The 21,025-nt window shown below is 42.1% G+C and overlaps 2 protein-coding genes and 1 long non-coding RNA gene across 5 annotated transcripts in view; 1 reads left to right on the top strand and 2 right to left on the bottom strand.

Moving 5' to 3' along the window:
* Ms4a1 (membrane spanning 4-domains A1) overlaps nt 1-2,516 on the bottom strand; it is a 10,501-nt gene extending 7,985 nt beyond the window's left edge. Inside the window, exon 1 of one of the 3 annotated variants that reach the window (XM_063228178.1) lies at nt 2,294-2,516. The gene's annotated coding sequence lies outside the window, so the exon portion shown is untranslated. The remainder of the gene's footprint in view (nt 1-2,293) is intronic. The other 2 variants (XM_063228179.1, XM_003465858.4) reach the window with 2 other exon arrangements.
* The window catches only part of LOC134471219 (uncharacterized), a 27,581-nt gene extending 19,689 nt beyond the window's left edge, over nt 1-7,892 (top strand). The window contains exons 2-3 of the long non-coding RNA XR_010040523.1: nt 7,545-7,679; nt 7,785-7,892. This is a non-coding gene — a long non-coding RNA (uncharacterized LOC134471219). The remainder of the gene's footprint in view (nt 1-7,544; nt 7,680-7,784) is intronic.
* Nucleotides 7,515-21,025, bottom strand: Ms4a5 (membrane spanning 4-domains A5). The gene is made up of 5 exons (XM_003465857.2): nt 20,684-21,025; nt 18,942-19,070; nt 17,489-17,545; nt 16,102-16,254; nt 7,515-7,654 (listed from the first exon to the last, which is right to left on the bottom strand). The coding sequence occupies exons 1-5, from the start codon at nt 20,834-20,836 to the stop codon at nt 7,556-7,558; spliced, it is 591 nt and encodes a 196-aa protein (XP_003465905.1). The 5' UTR covers nt 20,837-21,025; the 3' UTR covers nt 7,515-7,555.

Below are 21,025 nucleotides of genomic sequence, written 5' to 3'. Positions count from 1 at the left end.
ACAGCCTTTATGGTTTGGGTCTGAATGATGACATTTAGGTCCAATAACTCCATCACGTGCTGAGAAGTTCAAAGCTGCCTTTCTCTACCTCGACTTCCGCCTCTACCTCTCAGAATAGCTCTGCGTTTTTCTCCTTCCTGCCTCCTGCACACTGGTCTCTAGGGATAAACGGCCTGACTTCCTTTTTTCTGTGCCCTTCGGCCTGACTCTGTCCACCCGGCCTGCTCTCCCCGGCCTTTGTGGCTCTCGATTTGTGGCTTCCAACAAACTTCAGTTTTGTTGCTTTCTATGTCTGCATTCTCTGTACATGTAGGAAAATTGTTGCCTTGCCCATTTCAAACTATTCTTTTTAGAACATGAAAATGTTAAGGTACTCAAAACTCAAAGAATAATTGTTATTACTGGGCCCTTTTTATGGCTAAAATATGCCCCCCACCTCAAAGGCCCCCTCAAACTTGCAGTGTCTCCAGCTGCTGCCCCATCTCCCTTCCTTTACCCTAGCATCTTCAAACTCTGCACCCTACTGCTTCCCCCACTTCCTCACCACCCACTCACGCCCCAGTGCCAGCCTCATTCAACTGGAACAGCTGGTTTCAAAGACACTGATGCAAATGCCTCGGCCTTTTCTAGGCACTGGGCCTCAAGCTGCTGAGCTGTGTTTCCCAGGCTGCAGAGGCTGAGGAGCTGATGTCACCCTAACTCCACTCCCACAGTCAACCAGTTCAGTCATGTGATTCCTAGCTCTGTGATACATCTCGCACCCAGCGTCACCTCAAAAGTTTTAGTCTTATTATCTTGCTGGATTAATGCAAATATCTTTTCTTTAACTTCAAATTTTTATTTCCTTTTGGCCTTCAGTCATTTTCTTGTCCATTCTGCACACTGCAGATCAGACTCCCTAAATCCTAAATCCCAAGTCCTCCTCTGCCTGGAGCTTGAACATCTTGCTGGCCTGTGACTGCCTGCTGGTGAAGCTCATCCACGTGCTTCTCAGGATCCCACCCCAGCCCCGCATACTGCCAGAGCTCTTGGGCCCTCCGGGGCCACAGGCTGGCCCTGTCCCCTGCTTTCACTCCCGAGTCCGCACCTCCTCTTGGCCTCTTCCTGTCCTCCTCAGTTCACACTGCCCAGGGCCATGGTCTGCCCTCCTCACTCCATCTGAAGTTAATCTGAAGTTCATTTAATCTGAAGTTAATCCATCTCCAAAAGAAGTAACTGCAGGTTACTTCTTTTTCAACCCCTGCACCTACGGTCCTTTGCATTTGTCACTTGTCATCAAGGACTTCCTTCTGTGAAATCCCAAATCCCCTCATGGAGGCTACATTCCTTAAGGGAATCGCGTGTCCTTGGGGTTATATGAGGGGCCTGTTTCCTGCATACCTCAAGTTCAGTGAGTGTGCAAATGAATATCAAACTCAGATCCTTCCTCTGGACAGGTTTGTGAACTGGCATTTCTGAGGACGCCAGTTCCAAAGGTGATAGTTTCATCACACTATGCCAGCAGTGCAAAGGTCAGGTCATTCTAAGAGAAAGAGGGAATCTTTCTGTCTATCTGTCTATCTGGCTGTCTCTCTGATTTCAGGAAACCATATGCATAATTCAGATTAGTTACTGCAGCTGCCATTAGCCCTGCCTTCTATCTCCAGTGCCAACTTTGTCTCCACTGTCAGTTTCTTGGGTTAGGGGTCTGAGGCAGGATTTTATGGTTAATTTGATGCCCGATAACCCCCCATACAGAATGTTAGCCTGCCAGGCTCAGCATTACCTCGGTACATTCACACTCAGCTGTGTGGCCCTGGAGGCGAGAGTGCATACTGCAGAGGGATTGGAATTATTTTCATGGGGCCACGAGTGTGTTTTTATCTGGTTTCAGGTGGTCAAAAGGCCTCTAAATTTGTTTAATTCTCCCAGTGGCTTTTACCATTGCCCCATTTCATGGGTGAGGAAGTCAAGGCAAATCGAGGCTTGGTTACATGGCTGGTTACATGGTAGAGCTGCAGCTTGAACACAGCTAGCGGAAAAGCATACTTTAACCTACATGCTGCTGGATCCCATTGCTTCTGCAGAATGGCTCGCGCCTGGCCATCCAGGGTAATTCTTGAAAGGACAGCGGTCAAGGAAGTGGGGGATAGCAAGCCCTGAAATTGCTCCCATGCAGATTATGACTCTATGAGAAAGCGTCCTGAGTAGGGAAGTTTTAAGAGTTAAACCACTGTCCAGTCTCTTGAAAGAACCCTGCTCCATATCCACCCTCTCCTTTTAGCCGTGAAAACACAGCCCGCAGATTTCTTACCTGGGTCTCTGAGGCTTCAAGGCTTGAGGGGCGATTTGGATGTTTGCCTCTGAGTTGGGTACACGTCTTAGTTTCTGGAGTCCTGGAGTGTGAATGCGACAGACCCGGCCTGGGGCTGGTGTTTCCGATGGATACCAGGTGACAGGAAATTGGTAGTTTTTGCTACCTTGCGCTTTGCTCCAATCACTTCTGTTTGATATAAACTTACCAGAGCCAAAGGAGATGCAAAAATCTTTGCGCCTCACCAGGAGGTTTCACTTCTTGAAAAGTACCCCCGGGGACTGCCTGGGGTGCTTCATGCTACCTTAATTATAGGAACTTCTGCGGCCCCCACCCTGTAAGCAGGTGTGGATAGTGGGTCCCTAAGGGCAAGAAGGGCTCTAGATATTCTCCTGAGATGTGCTGTGAGGACTGGCATCTACTTTTCTGCTTCCCTGGTAGGGATGAGTAGGTGGGGAGGAGGCATCTCTGTGGTGATGCAAGGATCACTGAGCACACACATGTATACTCAGGAGGGTTGGACCTAGGGTTTCCAAGTGCTGTCACTTCTGCTCGCTCTTAGGGTTCTAGTGGACTGTGTATCTCTTGGGTCAGATTTAGCAGAAATGGCCCAAAAGGATAACAGTGCCACACAACATGAAGCAGAAGCTTGACAAGCAACAGTCAATTTCTATATTTGGGGACATACGTGGAACTAGCACTTTGACACCTTGTCCTTCATCTGCCTACTTCCCTGTGCCCTCCCCAGCACAGGTTGGAGTCCTCTGACCATCAAGCCTAGAGCTGCATCCAGCAGGGAATGGGAGAGGTCACAGTGCCAGGATGGTGAATCAGAAATATGATCACTCATCCTTGATGATAGCCTTCATGTTCAAATGCTGTACTTTTGACTCCTTGTCCGTTTTTTTTTAATTTAGAGAAAAAAAAGCAAAACAGGAAAAAAGTAGAAATACAGAATTTAAAAAAAAACAGTAAGAAATTACTAGCTGATAAATTACATATTGTTATCTTAGAAGTAGCTGTTCAAGTTACAAAATCAAAGCATTAAAAGTGGACAATCAAACAATGACAGTACCAACTATTCTGTTCGATAAACCAACAAAAGCTTAGTATGGTTATCTATTGTTACATAGTTATTGTTCATTTGTTTAGTCAAAAGAGTTGAGTTATGGCAGCTCCATTACTCAATCTAAAGTTAATCCATCTATTTCTTTCTTCAAGATAGCTTGGAACTACAAGGTTAGAATCAGTGAGTAGAAGAGATTTCAGGGAAGTAGATTTCGATGCAATGTAAAAACAAAACAAAACAAAAAGCTCTTCATCTGTCTTTGTTAGTTTTCTTTCATTGCTGAGACAAAATACCCAGAACCCAAAGTTAAAGAGGAAAGGTTTATTTAGCTCACAATAGAGGTTTTAGTCCATAATTGGCTGGTTCCAAGGCAGTGGGGCTTGGCAGAGGGCAAGAAAACCAGTTAATGTCAAGCAGAAGACAGCAAAAGCAAGCTAGCAAGAGAGAAGACCAGCCTTTTTCTGTCCTTTACAATGCATCCAGGTGATGAGGGTTAAGGTGGTGCCACCAATCTGTGGACTGATTCAGTAATCACCCACCTGTAATCCTAGCACCCTGAATTCTAGCATCACACTGTGAATCAGTCACGGGCTCTAGATCCAGCCGCCTCTGAAAAAGCCCCGCCTATGACTGCACAAGGCTTTGAGGGACATCCAGATACAACCATAGCACCATCTGTAGAGCTGTTGAAGTAAAAGGCCGTTCATCAGCTCCAAAAACACTGCAGCGGGGAGGGGCGTGGAGACAGAAGGTCCACTCCCATCCTGCGACCGTTGGCCTGTGCATGTCTGTTGATGGGCTTGAATGGTTGGTGGTAATACATAGATAACTACATAGCCTGTTTGGTGCTGTTGTAACACGAATTCTCAAGCCTGTGTAATTTATAAAGAACAGACCGTTTTTTCTTATAGCCTGGTCAGGGACCCCACACCTGGCCCTGACCTTCATGCTGTGTGATACCATGGTGGAAGAGGGTGAAGGAACAGGTGTGTGTGAGAGATAGCAAGGACCAGGTGTCTAGTAACTAACTGCCTTCGTACACTGACACCAGCCATCCATTTGTGATACTGGAGCCTGTGGACTCAACCCCTTTCAACGCTGCTGCCCTGGCAGTTACACTGCTAACACGGGAACTGTGGGGAACACAGCCAAGCCACAGCTTGCAGGGTGTGAGCTGTGGGAGACTGTGAGGCCTGAGGTCTGAGGTGGGGACCCTGGCTTGGTGTGAACGTGGCAGGTCAGAGAGGCTTGACTGGACTCACACATCCTGATCTTTGCATCTTTTTATGTCCTGCTTTCCCAGTCTTGGGACACTGTTATTCTAGTCTTTGTGTCCAGTGAAATAACTTAGACTGGGCTACCTGTGATTCCTCCTAAACAGACTCAATTTGATTTATATAGATAAACTTTTGCTTTGTCTTTGCTGAGTTGGACTGATTGTCTTTCATGCTTGAATGTGTCAAAATTTCCACCATGGTTAGGATTCGTCACTGGATTCTGCTTTTCTGTTTAATGTTTGAGGATATTTTCTTGAGTCTGTTCTACTTTTAACGATTTTTTATCTTTGACATAATTTCTTATTAGCTAGTGGTCCTCTCTTTCCCCAAGACAATCTCTTAAAATCTACATCTCCGTACCCCAGTGTTTATGAAGCATTGGCCTGATGCAAACTTGTCTTTTATTATGCTCCAGATTCCTGAGCCCTCTGGCTTCCTTAGGAGGTTGAATTCTGCTGTATTTATTTTGTGTCCTTCCTGCCCTCAGCCCTTGCTCCCTACAGGTCTCAGAGGCAGGGCTAGCTTTCCTGGTCTGTAAGTCCCCCACAGCGCCACAGGAAGCAGGCCCCTGCTTTGGTTCTTTTTCTACACAGGTGGTGACCACCAGGCTGTTCAGTGAAGTAGGCAGCCTAGTGACTACCTTAGTAACTGACTACTTGGGGAGCTCCTGACACCAGTTCCTTGGGGAAGGAGATGTAGGGCCCCCCAAGGAGTGAGGCCGAGTATTGCACTAATCTAGAACAAAAAGTCCCCATGTTGTTCTTATAAATAACTCATCCTCAGGGAAGTGCACAGTCAAGTATTTGAGAGTTTCATGGTTCTGTTCTGATGAACTACTTTGCATCTTCAATAGGAGAGTAAGGTTGGTTGAATTCTTACCTGTATGCCTAACACTGCCCACACAGGCTGTGCTCTAACATGTACAGTACTGACTGATTCTGTTTTATAATTGTAGAAGCTAAACTTTAGGAAATAAGGGAACTTTCACCAGTTCTCACAGCTAGCAAGTAATGTTTATAAGTAATGTTTATAAAGCAATAAAATTTCAATTATAAATTTTAAAAAGCTACTGTTTTACTAAGTGGGTTCAAGGTGTCGGTGCTAATATGATCACTTTCACGTATTTCACTTAAGATGCACAGCAAATCCATTAGATAGAAGATGTTCTTACCACATATTAGGAATTTAAAAGTCACAAGGTTTACATAGTCTGTTAAGTCATGTGGTTCTAACACAGCTGAGCACCTTGTGGTTGCCAGATGGTTGGTTTTCAGTGGAGTCACACTCCTTGGTGAATTCAGAATCCATCCTCTTCTCATGCTGTGTGTCCTGCTACCTTCTCACCTGCACCTGTAGGCTGGAGCCCCTTCTAGCAGAAATGGGAGCACGTTAATCTATGTCTTTCAGTGTGCTGAGTTTTGGTTTTTCTATGCATGGGATTTGGAGTGAAGGATCTGGATTAAAACCTTGATTCTAAATCATACTTCCTGCATGGTTCAGAAAAGTTAGCTACTTGGAGCTCCAGTTTCATGCCTGCAGAGATAATATAGTAATATAAATAAGGCAGTGGTTCTTAAGCATGGTATGGGAATCTTCTGGGGTTCTTGACATCTTTTTAGGGGGCCCACAAAGTCAAATTATTTTAATAATAGTGATAATAATAGAATAATACTTATTTCCCCTTTCCGCAACGTTATGATGAAGGCACAGAATACCAGATATGACAGATTGAGTGCAAAGCCACTGAGAGAACCCAGTTGCTTTCTGCTGTGTTAAAGGAAAGCAGTAGCTATCGGGCTCTGCTCTGCTTTGGAAGCCATTATAAAGCCTTAACGAGTGCCACTTCCCAACTCTGCCTGTGCTCGGGCTTAACTGTGGGAAGGTGCTACCTGTGTTGGGCTGGGGTTTGGAAAGTTCCTCAGGTGCCAGGTTGGAAACTGGTGCTTTATAGAAACAAGTGAGTGCAGCAATCACTGCCTTTGTCCACACTGCTTTATTTTGGAAAACTTATTTTAGGGAAATGTGACTTGTATTATTAACATGGATCGAGACCTCTAATCTTTAAGGGTATGAAGGAATTCTGAGCTCAAAAAGCTCGAGTGACAGTGGTTGGTGTAGGGATGAAGACCTCGACCTCTAGAGCCAGATGATGGCTCTGACCCAGGGAGCTGTGACCTTGAGCGAATCATTGATCGTTTTTGTGCAGTGGCTTCTGTCTCTCAGGCACAGAAATAAAATCCATCTGTTAGTGTCCATGTGAGACTGAATGGGTAGCAGGTGTAACATTTAGCTTAATGCTTGGAACACAATAGCACCTCTGTGGGATATTCACCTTCATTTTTACTATTGTTGTAGCTGACCAGTGCGGGTAAAGTTTGGGGGCTACACCAAACTTCTTTGTGTGTGTTATTTCCACGTGTGTGTTGGTGGGGACCAAACTCAGGATCTTGAGCATGCTATACAAGTACTGCACCTCTGAGCTATACCCTCAGTCCTGGCCCAGACCGTTCTCTCACCCAACTTGTATTCCCCCAGTGGAGAAGGAGTCATTGTGTGGAGTCTCTCAAAGAGACCAACGGGAGCTTGTCAGAGACAAAGGACCTGGGATGGTCTGTCTCTCCTGGCCCTGCATCCTGAGCTCTGACCCATGTCTGTATGTATACAAGCAAACCTCCCTTTGCCAAACTTTAGTTGAAAGGCTGCACGGCTAACAGAGGTGATGACACAGGTGATTCTCAGGGAGAGAGAAAGAGGCAGGTGTGTTGTACCCACTCAGAGTCCCCAAGCCCCTGCCCCTCTGAGTCACTCTTCTTTGTCAGCCTCCAGAATCTGGGCGCCTTGTGGATTTTCCTCACATGCAGAATTCCCCTGGAGGTAATGTCACATCACATCTTTATTTCCATAGTGCTGTCACCATCATGCCTGATTACTGCCTAAGTCACACGCCACCATGGAGAAAGACAGAGAAATGAATAATTCAGCCATGGTGAAGACCAGCAGCATCACCATGATTCCCTGTAACAGAAGAAGAAAGAGTGAGGTGTGAGGTGCCATGGGTCAGCATCACAGTGGTTTTCCTGACTGTGCTAAGTCAGGAAATAAGCAGGGGATAAGCAGGCACTAAAGAGCTGCTCATCTCTCCCAGGGATCTGGTGCCCCGGAGCCAGCTTCACGGAGAAGGACCTGAGGACACAGACGTTTCTGCTGTGGTAAGGCGGAAAGACAGCAGGCTATGTCATTCAAGAAATTCTTAGGAAATAGCATGTTTTCTAAATTATTCACAGGAAGTAATTTCATAAATGTCTATTATGAGGTGTAAAATAGGTATGTGCTTAACTTTGTCAGAAATTGCCCAAGCAGCTCGCCAGGATGATTGAACCGTCTTAGGCTTCTGCCAACAAACATGCCAGAGTTCCAGCTGCTTCAATTCTCACCCATAGTCGCTGTTGGCAGTGCTTTTAATTAAAATCATTTCAGTGTGAATTCAGGAGTGGATTATTGTGTTTTAAACCTGCATTACTTTGATGACTCTAAGCTGAGTGTGTCCACTAATAATTTGCCAGCCTTCCTCCATAAAGTACTGGTTCAAATCTTGTTTTTGTGCCTGCTTACTACTGATTTCCAAGAATGTTTAATGTAGACAGGATAGAGCTTCTTGCCAGGTAAATGCACTGGGAAAAATCTCCCTAGAGTGTCTTACTTTCCATGTTCTTCATGATTTCCTTGATAAAGAAGTTTAGGTTTTAGTTTATTTTTTTCTTTTACTTATCTTATTTTATTTATGTTTTGCAGTAGAATCTTGCTATGTATTTCAGACCAGCCTTGAACTTACTATGTAGCTGGCCTTGAACTTGAGGCAATCCTCCTGTTTCAGCCTCCTGAATGCTGGGATTATAGGCATGTACCACCATGCCCAGCTTTTTTTTTTTTTTTGCTTATTTTAGAAAAAATTCTATGCTAGCCTATTTTATTGGTTTTTTTCTTTTAAGGCTAGATCCTTGTCTATTCTAAGATAGGTTTTTTTCCATCTCCAAAACATGAAAATATTTCCCTACCCCTCTCCCCTCTCTAGAAGCTTCACAATTTAGTTTAGTGTTTGGTTTTCATATCTCATGTGTCTTCTTTTATTTTATTTTTAAATAAAATTAAATTTACTGGTATATTATAGATATATTACTATGGTATATATTACCATAATATACTATATATATATATATATATATATATATATATATAATCACTTTCATCATAGGGAATTTGTACTTGCACATGATAACATTTTGATTTCTCTATTTGATTAGTGTTTAGAAAATTTAGGTCTATCATTGAATGACTTTTGAATGAGACATCAACTGTGTATTTCTAGTATCAACTGACTTGACCATGATTCATTTTAATATACACTGCTGAATTGTATTTTCCAATATTTTATCTCTGAGTTATACATAGAGTTTCCAAGAGAGAATTATCTGTTAAATTCCTTGTCTTTAATTATGTCTCTGAGGTGTTAGTGTTGTAGTTGTGATGGTCTCACACAGATACCTGTGAGTTGGCAAATGTTCTTTCTTTTGTTTTCTGGATGTTGTTTGTTAAGATTGGTTTTATTTCTTTGGTAAATTTTTGGAATAATTAATCTTCTGGGTTGCTTTCCTCTTTTAAGAGAAAGTTTTAAATCATGGATTATTTGCTAGAGATAAGACTAATCAGATATCATGCTTTTCTTCTGTGTTAGTCATGGTGGATGGGTTGGCATAGTTTTCAGAGGTGGGTTTTACAATGTCTTTGTTAATTCCATTGAGTCTTCATAATGCACTGCAGTAAGGAATGCTCTGTTCCTAGTGACAGATCTGTTAGTTTCTGAGATTAGTAGTTTTAATTTTCTCTTTAGTAATTGTCAGAGGTTTGTTTTTTTAAGGCAAACATTGAATTTTTGGTTCTGTTGATCTTATATATAGTTATTTATTTATTTATTTATTTATTTAGCATTTTTGAGACAAGGTCATGCTCGGCAGTTCAGGCTGGCCTTGGGCTCACCCTGTAGCCCAAGCTGATCTCAAACTTGCAGTTATCCTCCTGCCTCAGCCTCTTGAGTGCTAGGATTATAGGACTGCGCCACCTTATGTGACTATAGTTTATTTTATAGTTCATTAGTTATCTAATCTTTATCTTTATTCCTTCAGTTTTTGACATGGATATTTAGTCTTTACTTCTCAGTTGTTGTTCTTTTCCAGTATTTGCATTTAAGGCTTTAGTGTTCCCTCTAAGTGTATATTAACTGTGTCCAATAAAATGTGCTATGAATATTTATAACTTTGCTTCTAATATATATTTTAAATTTCTCTTCTAGATCCTTTGACCTTTGCATAATTTAGCATTTCTGAGCTATTATTTAATACAATCCTATTGAGTTTAGAAAATAAACAGCATGATTTTAATCTTTCAAATTTTGTTGAGATTTGCTATGTGGTTCATCAGTTGTTGCAAATGCTCTGATGAATATCTGCTTTTTTTTCCTCAGTTGTTTATTTCACCATCACTTTTGAGAAGGACATAGAATTCTAGGCTGGCATTTAGTACTTCACTTTTTTTTTTACTTTGATTAGTGCCTGGAAAAGTCAGTCAATGATATTTTCTATTTCCTTTGGTATAGTGCTGTAAATATGACATTTGTATCCATTTTGCCAACTGTGTTGTAAAGAAGCCTGAAATTTTACAGTCTTTCAGTATGTCCTTTCAATTACTGAGAAATGTGTGCTAAAATTTCTTGAGATGATTTTAGTTTGTTCACTTATACTTTTCAGTTACATTAGGTTTTCCTACTGATTTTGAGCCATTATTAGAAGTATTCAATTTGTAATTATGGTTTTCTTTGGGTCAGCACTTTATTCATTATGGAAAGCCCCATCCCTATAATTGATGAAGTTTTTTCTCTGGGTTTACTTGTTTCTTTGTAGTGTAGGTGTCTCTTGCACATAGAATGCAACTTTTAGAATTCATTATGATAGCCTTTTTTTAAAATAAGAGTACTATATATTTTTTAAAAAGTGTTCTTGGGGCTGGGGATTTAGCTCAGCGGCATAAGCACCTGCCTTATAAGCATGCAGTCGTGAGTTCGATCCCTGGCACCGATTAAAACAAACAAACAAAAAAAAAGTGTTCTTGAGCTGTGGAAGTAGCTCAGTGATAAAGTGTTTGCCTAAAGAGCAAAAGAGCTTGGGTTTGATAATATCGGGGAAAAAAAAAGAAAAAATTTCTGTGCAACAAAACTTTAAAAATGTTTTCTTAATGGTAATGATGGAAATTACCAGCTGCCTCTTTAAAATATAATAATTAATATTCCTAAGTATACTAGAAAACAAGTGACTAATTCTATTTACTCTCTTTCCTACTTCTGTGTTACTTTAAAACCTCACAACATGACTCTTCCCAAACAGTAAATATATCTTCAAGTTTCATTCTCTTATTTCTACCATTTTCAATATCTTTTATTCTTTCCAGAATTAATGTGTTTTTCTTTTTTTTTAAAATTTTATTTGAAAGTAATGTGTTTTTCTTTGGTACCTGCCAAGCAACTTCTATTTTAACTTGTGGTCCAGATCTGATAATACCAACTGCATTTCTTTTAAAGGAGGAACATTTTGGCTTCTGGTTTCAGAGGTTCCTGCCCATGGTTAGTGGGCTGCATTACGTTTAGGAGTGTGTCCATGTGGGAACATCATGGTAGAAGGGCATGGTGGAAGAAAACTGCTCAGCGCATGTCAGCAAGGAAAGAGAGAATGAGGAGGAGGGGAAGGGGAAGGAAAGGGGAAGGGAGAAGGAGGGGGAGGTGAAGGAGAAGAACTGGCACGAGAGAGTCAGGGTGGAAGGGGCCAAGAGGCAGATACAGTCCCTAAAGCTACACTCCCATCACCCACCTCCAACTAGGCGCCACCTCCTAAATTTCCATGGTATCCCAACAATACCATCAAATTATGATCCCAATGATGAGTTAATTTACAGTCCTCATGACCCAATTACTCTCCAAAGTGCCACCTCTAAACACTTGAGACTTTTGGTTGGCCTTTTTAAAAAAATCCAAACCATAATGATATAGATTTTTTTCGTTTTGCTTTTTATAGGATGTGTTTACCAGATATAGATTTCCACATTGGCATAATTTTGTGCCAGTACTTTACAGATGTCATTGCATTACTTTCTGGCCTCTATCAACCTGTAACTGAGAAGAAATCCACTGATAGTTTACATTGCTTTTTTGGTTGTAATACAACCCATCCACTCATCCCCTGGATGAGGGTTTTGAGCTTTATTTTTTTTTTCCTCAGCAATATAACTATTACGCACTCACACATAATTGTTCCCTTTGTAATTTTTTTTCCTGCTTGGGATTCACAGACCTTAGAATCTGCATCTTGTATTTGGCCCTGATCAGAAAAATGATCAGTCATCTTCTCTTCAAAGAATTGCTTTGACTGTGTCTTGGCTTTTCTCTTTCCTGGTTCTCCAAAGACATACAGAGGTTACATTTTAAAATTCTGCTTCATAGGTCCCTCATGTACTTTATGTTATTCTCCATCGTTGCAGCCTCTCTGGGCGTTAGTCTTGATATTTGATACTGATTGTTTTCCATCGATATATATTTAGTAATTACTTAGTGTGTACCAATTATACACAGTGTCAGATTTTTTCACAGTGGATCCTCACCCATGCTTGTAATGTGCCTTGACTGAGCTCGTCCTCCTCTGTCCTGATTCTTGTCCCTCCCTGTCTCCTCTGACAAGCTTAATGCTATGGACCTCATTTACTGCTGCTTGATTTCAGTTACCAGTTTTCAGTGTTGTAGTTCCATTGAATTAATTCTCAGATAATAGTTCCAATGTGTTCCCCTCCCGAATGTGACAGCCATGGAAGTTTAGGTTATGACTAATTACTATTTGGATCACCTTTATTTCTGTTACTTTGTTGTAGTGTTTTTTGACATTCAGTCCTATCTTTTGGCATGACTAGTGTTTTTTTTTAACTCAATAAACATAGTATTTGAAAATGGTAGGAATTATGTAAATTATGTTATCAGTCTTTGGAAATGACTTACAATTATATTATGGGAAAGTTATGTTGGTTCAATCATAGATCAAAATAACTCAGGCATGAATTTTAGTATCATGATGGCTGCCTTGTTTCTTACATTCTAAATTCTGGGTACAGTTTCTTTTCCACAAATGGCATTCTCCAGTATTTATCAGTCTCCATGCCTCCCCTTTGGCGGTCTCTTTTAATAAGAGAAAAGATTTCTTTGTTTCTTTGGCTTTTTAAGGAATGTTTTATTAGTGTATGTTTACAACCCACAGCGAACCCCGTTCAGCTTGGGGACCGACATGCACAACTGTCTCTCACTGCCTGCTCTGCTGATCCTTTTGGTGTCCGAGTCCCAGAAACTAGGAATCAGCACCCAGGTCAAGGCCGGAAAGAGGTGGGGCATTCCGAGCCCACTTCAGTGCTCATCACTCTGTATGTCCTTTTTGCACTGCAAATCCTGGTCACTGTGGTTTCTTTCATCTGCATTCAAACAGTCCAGTGAGTTTTTTGTTTTTGATATATTAATAACTTTTAAAGTGAATTTCACTAAGATGTTCTGATAAAAATGACTGTGTCATAACCTGAAGTAGAAGGGAAAAAAAGCCTTGTGTATTTTATTAAAATTTTTCAAGAACCAATGTTGACTATTTTGATCCTTTGTAATAAGTGCTCTATGTGTTTCTTTCATTTCTCTTCCCTTTATATTTATTTGTTTATTTATTTTTTGTCTTTTTGAGACAGGATCTTGCTATGTAGTTCAGGCTGTCTTTGAGCTCACTTTGTAACCCAGGCTGGTCTTGAACTTGTAGCAATCCTCCTGTTTCAGCCTCTCAAGTGCTGGGATTACAGGTGTAGGCCACCACACCCAGATTTCCTTTTCTTTTTAAAAATTAAAAAAGAAAAATCCTAATTTCTGATCTTGTCTTTATCTAGTGTTTTTTATTTTATTTTTTTGGCTTTAATTTTCTGTCTTTAAGATTTAACAGACATTGAAATCTGAATTTTGGAGAAGAACACAGAACATTCCAATTAAAGAATAGATCTATACTGCTCTGACCTCCTTGATCTGTTGGCAAATACATAGTGTATATTTTCATTTCTTTTTCCAAGTTTATATAGTAAGCAGAAGCTCATAGCCAGAAGTGAAAAAATAAGATGCTTGTATTTTATTAGCATTTTCCAAGAATTAGCTATTGACTATTGTGAAGCTTTGTAATATATACCTTTTTCTTTTCCCTTTCCCTTCTCCTCTCTACCCTTCCTCTTTCCGTCCTCTCCTCTTTTCTGGAAATAAGACCATTGTGTGCCCATGGAAGTCTTCCAGTTTATAAATTCTAACCAGTTCCTGCCCAGCCTACTGCAAGCCTGCCCTAAAATGTCCTCTGACTGACTCCAGCTGATGGAACCCTAAAAGCATACGCATTTCCCCCATTGGTACTAAACGGAGACTCTGCTTTTCTACTCGTACAGCACTGAATACACCCAGCCTTCAGTTGTCACAGATTTCCCTGGTGGTCATGGGGTTGGTGCTTTGCCCTGTGGAAGTCTTGCAGAGATCTGGCCAGGAGCTCTCATTGTTCCTGACCTCAGCTCAGGGGATGCTTGGATCCTCCCTGCGGGGCTTTGCCATCCAGGTGGATGGGCGGCTAAGCCTAGCGCTTGCCATGAGCAGGACTTAGTTTGTCTGCCTAGGAATAAGGTTTTCCTCACATGCATCATTGCCTCAGGTCCATCCGTCTGTCCTCCTCCTGTGGCAATGCTCGGCAGACACTTTGCCCATCATCCTTTCTTCATGCCAACTCTCACCCATGTTTCTCTCTGTGTGTAAATTCACAGGGAAGGATTTCTGTATATTTTTTTTGAGACAGAGTTTCACTCTGCAGTTCAGACCAGCCTTGAACTCACTTTGTAGCCCAGTTCTCCTTGAACTCACAGAAATCCTCCTGCCTCAGCCTTCAGAGTGCTGGGATTACAGGCAGGTGTCACTATACCCGGCTTCCCATACAGATTTTATAATTATCTTCACATATTAATGAGTAAAAGGCCTCTTCTTTTACTCCTTTCTAGAGTGAATTATCTTGGGCTATGTACTGATATCTTTAAAATCTTAAAAGAAAATACTTGTTCAGCCTTTATATGTACAAAATTGACTTTAGGAGTGATTTTTTCCCCCGCACAATCCACTTTCTAGGGCACTGCTTTCTTGTGTCAGTTGGCAGGGTTGAATTTTTTAAGACCATTCTAATGTCTTCTTACTTCCTTGTTAATCATTGACTGACTCCTCAGAAATTCTGTTTGTACCTCAGCGCATGTTTGGAGTCATCCTTCTTCTGATAACACAATTAAAATGATAAAATTTTCAGTGTTTCTCATTGATAGGTGTGGATGGTATTCTTTTGCTAGATGTCTAATCTGATAATTCTTTACATTTATAGTTAAAAGGTTGCTTATTTTGGAAACATCATTAAAAGAAAGCCTACCACTGAGACTTAATATGAAGTTACTAAAACCACCTCCACCCCTCATATATGTCTCAAGCTACAATTTCTGAAAAACCCCAGAAGCAGATGTTCCCAAAAGTAGTTCCACTGATAAGTAGCTCAGGCCCCTCAGCATCAGCAACTAGACCACTTCTGCTCAAGTTGGAATGAAGATGTCCTCCCCAAAAGTTTCTGTTGCTGTTGCTTGTGATGTGCTTATGGCCAATGCTCCATGTCCCTCGTGCACTCATGGTGAGAGAGGACTGGGTTCTGGGGCGATGTGGTGAAGAGGTGTGCCTGGTTGGAAGAGGTGGCTGCCAGGGGTGTGACCTGGAAGGATGCAAATCTCCCCATGCTCACCCCTTCCCTCTTTTGATTCCTAAGCAGCTTTCCTCTGCTAGACTCGTCCACCACACCTTCCAGTCTTAGGGTTGGCAACTGTAGGCTAAAAATGCAAGCCAGAATAAACTTTTCCTCTTTTAAATTAAATTGTGTTTTGAAGAGAGCAGAGGTCAATGTTCATTTTCAACCCATCACACTTTAGTGGAAGTCTAGAATAGCAAAAATTAAATCCATAACAACACTTTGCTAATGACTCTCATGACCATCTGGGGCCAAGAGTTGTGCCGCACTGCTGTGCTTGTGATTTTCTTTTAGTGCCTTCCCTTTGTATCATATCATTTGCACAATCATTCCTCTCAGCTACTTATGTGAATTCCTGAAGGGGAAGTTGTAACGTGTGCATTGCTCTATTCCAAAGTCCTTGGTATGATGCCTATCACATCGTATGGGTTCTCTAAACAAGTAAAAGGAAGGCATATCTCCAATATCACTGAGTGGAGCTCAGAGGGTGCTAATAAATCCATCAGATTAAACCACCTTCCCACTGTCAAAGCACAGCACACTCACCACGAATATGATGGTAACTGCACGGCATGGAACAAGGTCTTGTGCATAGCCACAAAGGTAGTTTGCATCGAGAAGGAAACCAAATGTGAGGAGGATAATTCCAATTATGGCAATCAGGATACTAAGGACATTCATTATGCAGCTTGCTTTCATCTGAAGCAGAATCAGAACACAACACAGCGATTCAGGCCTGGCCTGTGTTGTAGACAGGACAGTGGGTTGAAGATGGGAGAGCAGGGTTTTAGCCACAGCTACCCAAGGTAACCAGGCCAGCTATGTGGTCATACACAAGTCACTTCACTTCCCTGGGCTTCAGCCCTTGATCTACAGAGAGAGGCCACTCACCTGGTAGACCAGGGATGGCGAACCTGTTAGAGACCCAAGTTCCCGCACTGCAACCTCAAACCCACTTACTCATTGCAGAGTGCCAATTAAACCTGAATACTGAAGTTTTAGCTTAGAAAAAATGACCTGTACATTATAAACACAGTAGCAGAGCTTCCAAAGATATGGCACATGCCATAGGTTCGCCACCCTTGTTTTATCCCATGATTTCCCATTCAGATTGGAGGAGGTGTGTGGGGGGGATAGAGGAAGACACAGACGCGGTTACTTTGCATTGCATTCTGATGCGGGCAGTCACAACCTGCTTACATTGGGTTTTACTAAGCATTGCATTTCTCTGCTATTTTTATTTGTTCCTAAAACTACAGATATTCTTTGCTAAAAATTAGTAGCTAATACCTTTGATTCTTCAAATAAAGAAAGAATATTTTACTTATAATTACAGTGTTGTATTTGTCACCAATGTGCTCTGTATTGCCAGATTCCACTTATGATTTGTGTGTGGTGTGTGCGTGTGTGCACACATGCCTGTGTGTGTTACTGAGGATTGATCCCAAGGCATTTATGCTGAGATACTTCTCCAGCCCTTAAATTTTTTTTTGAAACAAGATCTTGCTAAGTCACTAACTTGTCCCCTGGCTTTGGCCTTGCAGAGTGCTGGGATCATAGGTATGTGACCCCAGGACAGCTCAGTTTCTGATTTATCCCTTCCTGTGAGTCACACTAGTGCCTGACCAATTGTCTGATATGTAGTGGGTCCCAAAAACACTTCTGGAATGGAAGAATGAGCAAGAGAATGGAACACTGCTGTTGGTTCTGCTATTCAGTGATCATTTAACCATCCTGTCTCTTAGTGTCTTCATACATAAACATGATCCTTTCTCTGGCCCTAATGGTTTATATGAAAGTAGAGAGCAAATGTCATTGACTGGTGCCAGCGTATGGGATTGTGATGGTCTCATGATTTTCCAAATTCATTCTCAAGGCTAGAATAGATTATTTCAAAGTTTTAAATTTGTAACAATGTCAATGTGAAACTCACCATTTTTTGTGTGGTTTTTCTTTTCAATGCAATGTGGAAGGCTCCAGAAGCAATGAACTGTTAAAAAGAGTAAATCTCAATGTCACACCAGTGTCAAGGGTTTCCCACAGGATGGGGCTCTGCCTGTCCCTCCTGTGCTCTCCTTTCAAATCCCACTGTCCTCAGGAAGGTGGGAGGGTGAGCTGCCTATGTGACTGTCCAGCAATAATCAGTGGGCTTAACACTGGACCGGAAATCTGCTTTAGGTTTAGCTGTTTATTTAACTATGAAAAAATGCTTTCAACTCATCATACTTCTGTGTCCTCATCCTCCCTTTTATAGCTATTGGGGCCTAGACTTTGACACCAGAACACACTAGTGTCCAAGCAGTTTACAGCCACTGGGAGTGGATGCCGTCTTACCACTCTCCAGTGTGTCCTCTTAGGTGGAATTGAAGCTAACTTGCTTATAACTGTGGAGAACCCTTAAGAAGTTTTACAGAGGAAAGGCAAACACGCTAACATGGTGATTTAGGTGAAACTTTAGCACCCCCACACTTTGATTTTCTAGCTCCTCTTCTGGCATCGCTCTTGCCTCTTCCCCCACTCTCATTCCCTCTGCTAGACTTCTGAAGCTCACAGAATAACAGACACTCTCCTAAACCTTCAGTATTTTGTTCATTTTTCTCCCAATACCCCCACTCCTTGTCCCCAGACACCTCCATTCCCATCCTCTGTCCTCATCTCATAAACCACATGTCCTTTAAAGCTCAGTCAAGTTGGACATGCTATGTATGGACAGTGTTCCCTGGGGTCCTGTCTGCAGTGGCAGCCCCTGGGTCCTTGGTTATCATGCATCACACCCTGTGGTCGCTGATCCTGCACTTACCCGAGTGGTCAGAGAGTGCCTTTAGCCGACTCCCCAGTCCTGCCTGTCCTCTGGTATAAGTAGCTGCTGAGTCAGTGTTCATTGCGTATGATTACATGTGCTCAGATGCAGGACTCTATGACCTTAGAAGGGATCCCTGAGAAGCCACCCCTGCCTCTCTACTGTTCCAATGTATAACTTGCTCCTTTGTCCCTGGTTGCCTATGCGCTTCCTACATCTCTGTGTCATCTCTGTCACGTTGCTTTGAAATGACTTGTCTACGTGTTTTCTTCTTGATGGACTGAGAACCCTTTGGAAGACCCTTACTATGCTGTCCTGTGGGTCAGTGCTCGAATACATAACACCTAGTTTAGGATCAGTCGGTGGGGAAATGAACAGCTGTAAAGCTCCCAAAGGAGCTTCAAGACTCAGTAATGGAACATCTGTAACTCAAATGAATTAATGGGGAAATGTTTTCAGCAAGAAGAGTTAATAGTTTTTGCACTTTTCAGAGCATATCTTACATCTGCAACTATATTATCATAACTAGGAATTCCCTGACCTCCACTGGTATAGTTTCCCATGGAACTGGATTGACTGTACTTACCACAGCCGAGCCCCAGAATGGGTATCCTGAAATGAGGATAAAGGGATACCTTGGGTATGGATGTACCAAGGTGAAAAGGAAAACAATTCCAAAGGAAAAGTTCAAGATTCCAAGGATGATCTGGGTAGCCTGTAAATAGAGGTTCAGAAAGTCATGGCAAGGAAAGAGCACAGGGTGGCTCTCTTCTGCTCAGGTCATTCGATTAGAAAGACTTGGCAGTTACCCTCTTGTGTGAATAAGGGAAAGGCAGCAAAACCCATGGGTGATGCTCCGGGTGAAAGGGAAGACAGTCTAAGCCAGTGCTCCTGAGAACATGGTCTGGGGACTGGTGGCATGGGGCCCACGTGGGAGCTCAGTACACTGGTTGTTGGGGGCTGACCCAAACTTGCGAATGGGAATCCTTAGGTGAGACTATATCTGGCTAGGCTCTCAGCTATTTAGCTCCTAACCATCAAGGGTTGAGGAGCACTGCATTTTTGTACCACCTTGAGCTTCTTGAGATACCAGGTCCTCTGAACCTGTAGAGGTGTTGTCATGCTCGCTGGCTGACAGCTCTCCTTCTTTCTGGTGTTTTCCTGTGTTTCTCCCAGTGTCATGCTGGTGATGCCCTTAACACTAACAGTATGTTGACATGTGCGGGGAAAGACAAATGGAGTGACTTGGAAGAACAACAAAAGGTGTGCAGCAGAGGCGTTTCTGTGGTGTGATCAGAAAACATGGTGCACACTCCAGCTCAGTATTTATTTTAGTGTGTCTCAAAGTCCTCTTTTGTGAGTATCTCTAGTTTTGGTGTGGCTGCTTTGATGTTCTAAATGGATTCAAAAGGTTTCTCTTTCGTGGTCATTTTGGCTTTGGGGGAAAGTCAGAGTTACACAGGGCTAGATATGGTGAATAAGGTGGATGAGGACACAGCCTTGTGTTTTGATGAGCCCGTCTTTCTGGGATCACACTGGGTAGCAGCATTCACTGTACTGTTGACCACACCTTGTAAAGACACTGCTGACAAAGCGTTTCCAGAACTGTGTGAGAAACTGGCAGTCCTGATGGGAATAGTGTGTTCTCAGGGAGGGGACGGATTTTCAGAGGGATACATGGCTATGTGCTTTTTGCTCTCTTTAGGCAATCATTCTATATGTTGATCACCCCTTATGTGTTCTCTGCCCTTTTCTTTTCACTTCACTCTTGTCAGTTTGAATAACTCCCTTTTTCTATTGGAATGTCACCTGTTTGGGAGGTGACTCCTAAGTGATGTCATATTCAAGTCCAGATTCACATTTTACCTCTTGTCAAACATCCCTCTTCAAAAGTTCCACTAATACCTCCTGTTCTGCATGCTCTAAATCAAACTCACTTTCTACCTTTAAATCCAGTCTTTTTTAATTTCTGGATTTCTGTTGTTGGCATCATCAGCTTTTTAGGCTTGAAGTCGTAAAGTCACCTCTGTTATTCTAAAGGCCCATGATCCCAACATCCAAAAAGTAGTAGCCAACTTTCCCATGATTTCTATTTGAAAAATCATAAATATTTGACTTTCTGATTTTAATTTTTGCTTTCATTGCAACATTGGGACATTTATTTAGTAAGTTTTAAATTTTTCTTCTAGGTTGCTATGTAGGTAGAGATACTCTGTCATTTCTATATTTCTCCATCTAGAGTTGTTGATGTTCAAAGAACTTGAGTAATGAAGGCCCAGTCCCTGCACCTGCCTTAGTAGAATATACAGAGGGGCAAGTCTTACTTACCCCTAGGGTCTTCAGTTTTGTGGTAAAGAATTTCTGCATGGAGTTGTGGTACTCATAGCTTCTGTCTCTGAGTTCTGTGGACTGACATGCTATATCAGTGATTTCTGGAGGAAGTATTAGAAATAATGGACTTTGTGTGGCAATGGAATCCATGCTGGTGCAGAGAGCTGGTGTTTTGCTGAAAGGAGATGATGGGGTTGGTACTCAGTCTAGGCCATGTTCTTGTCTGATGCCAAGGCTGCCTGGAGCATGGGCATTGTTATGCATTGGCTTGGAATGATAGAACTGCAGAGTCACAGAGTGACAGAATCTCAGGACGGGTCAGGATACCAAGAAGGTTAA

Source organism: Cavia porcellus, unplaced genomic scaffold (genome assembly GCF_034190915.1).
Source record: "Cavia porcellus strain 051 isolate PalLab524CR breed Dunkin Hartley unplaced genomic scaffold, mCavPor4.1 scaffold_17, whole genome shotgun sequence".
Lineage (NCBI taxonomy): Eukaryota > Metazoa > Chordata > Mammalia > Rodentia > Caviidae > Cavia > Cavia porcellus.
This window is presented reverse-complemented; position numbering and strand designations above follow the sequence as displayed.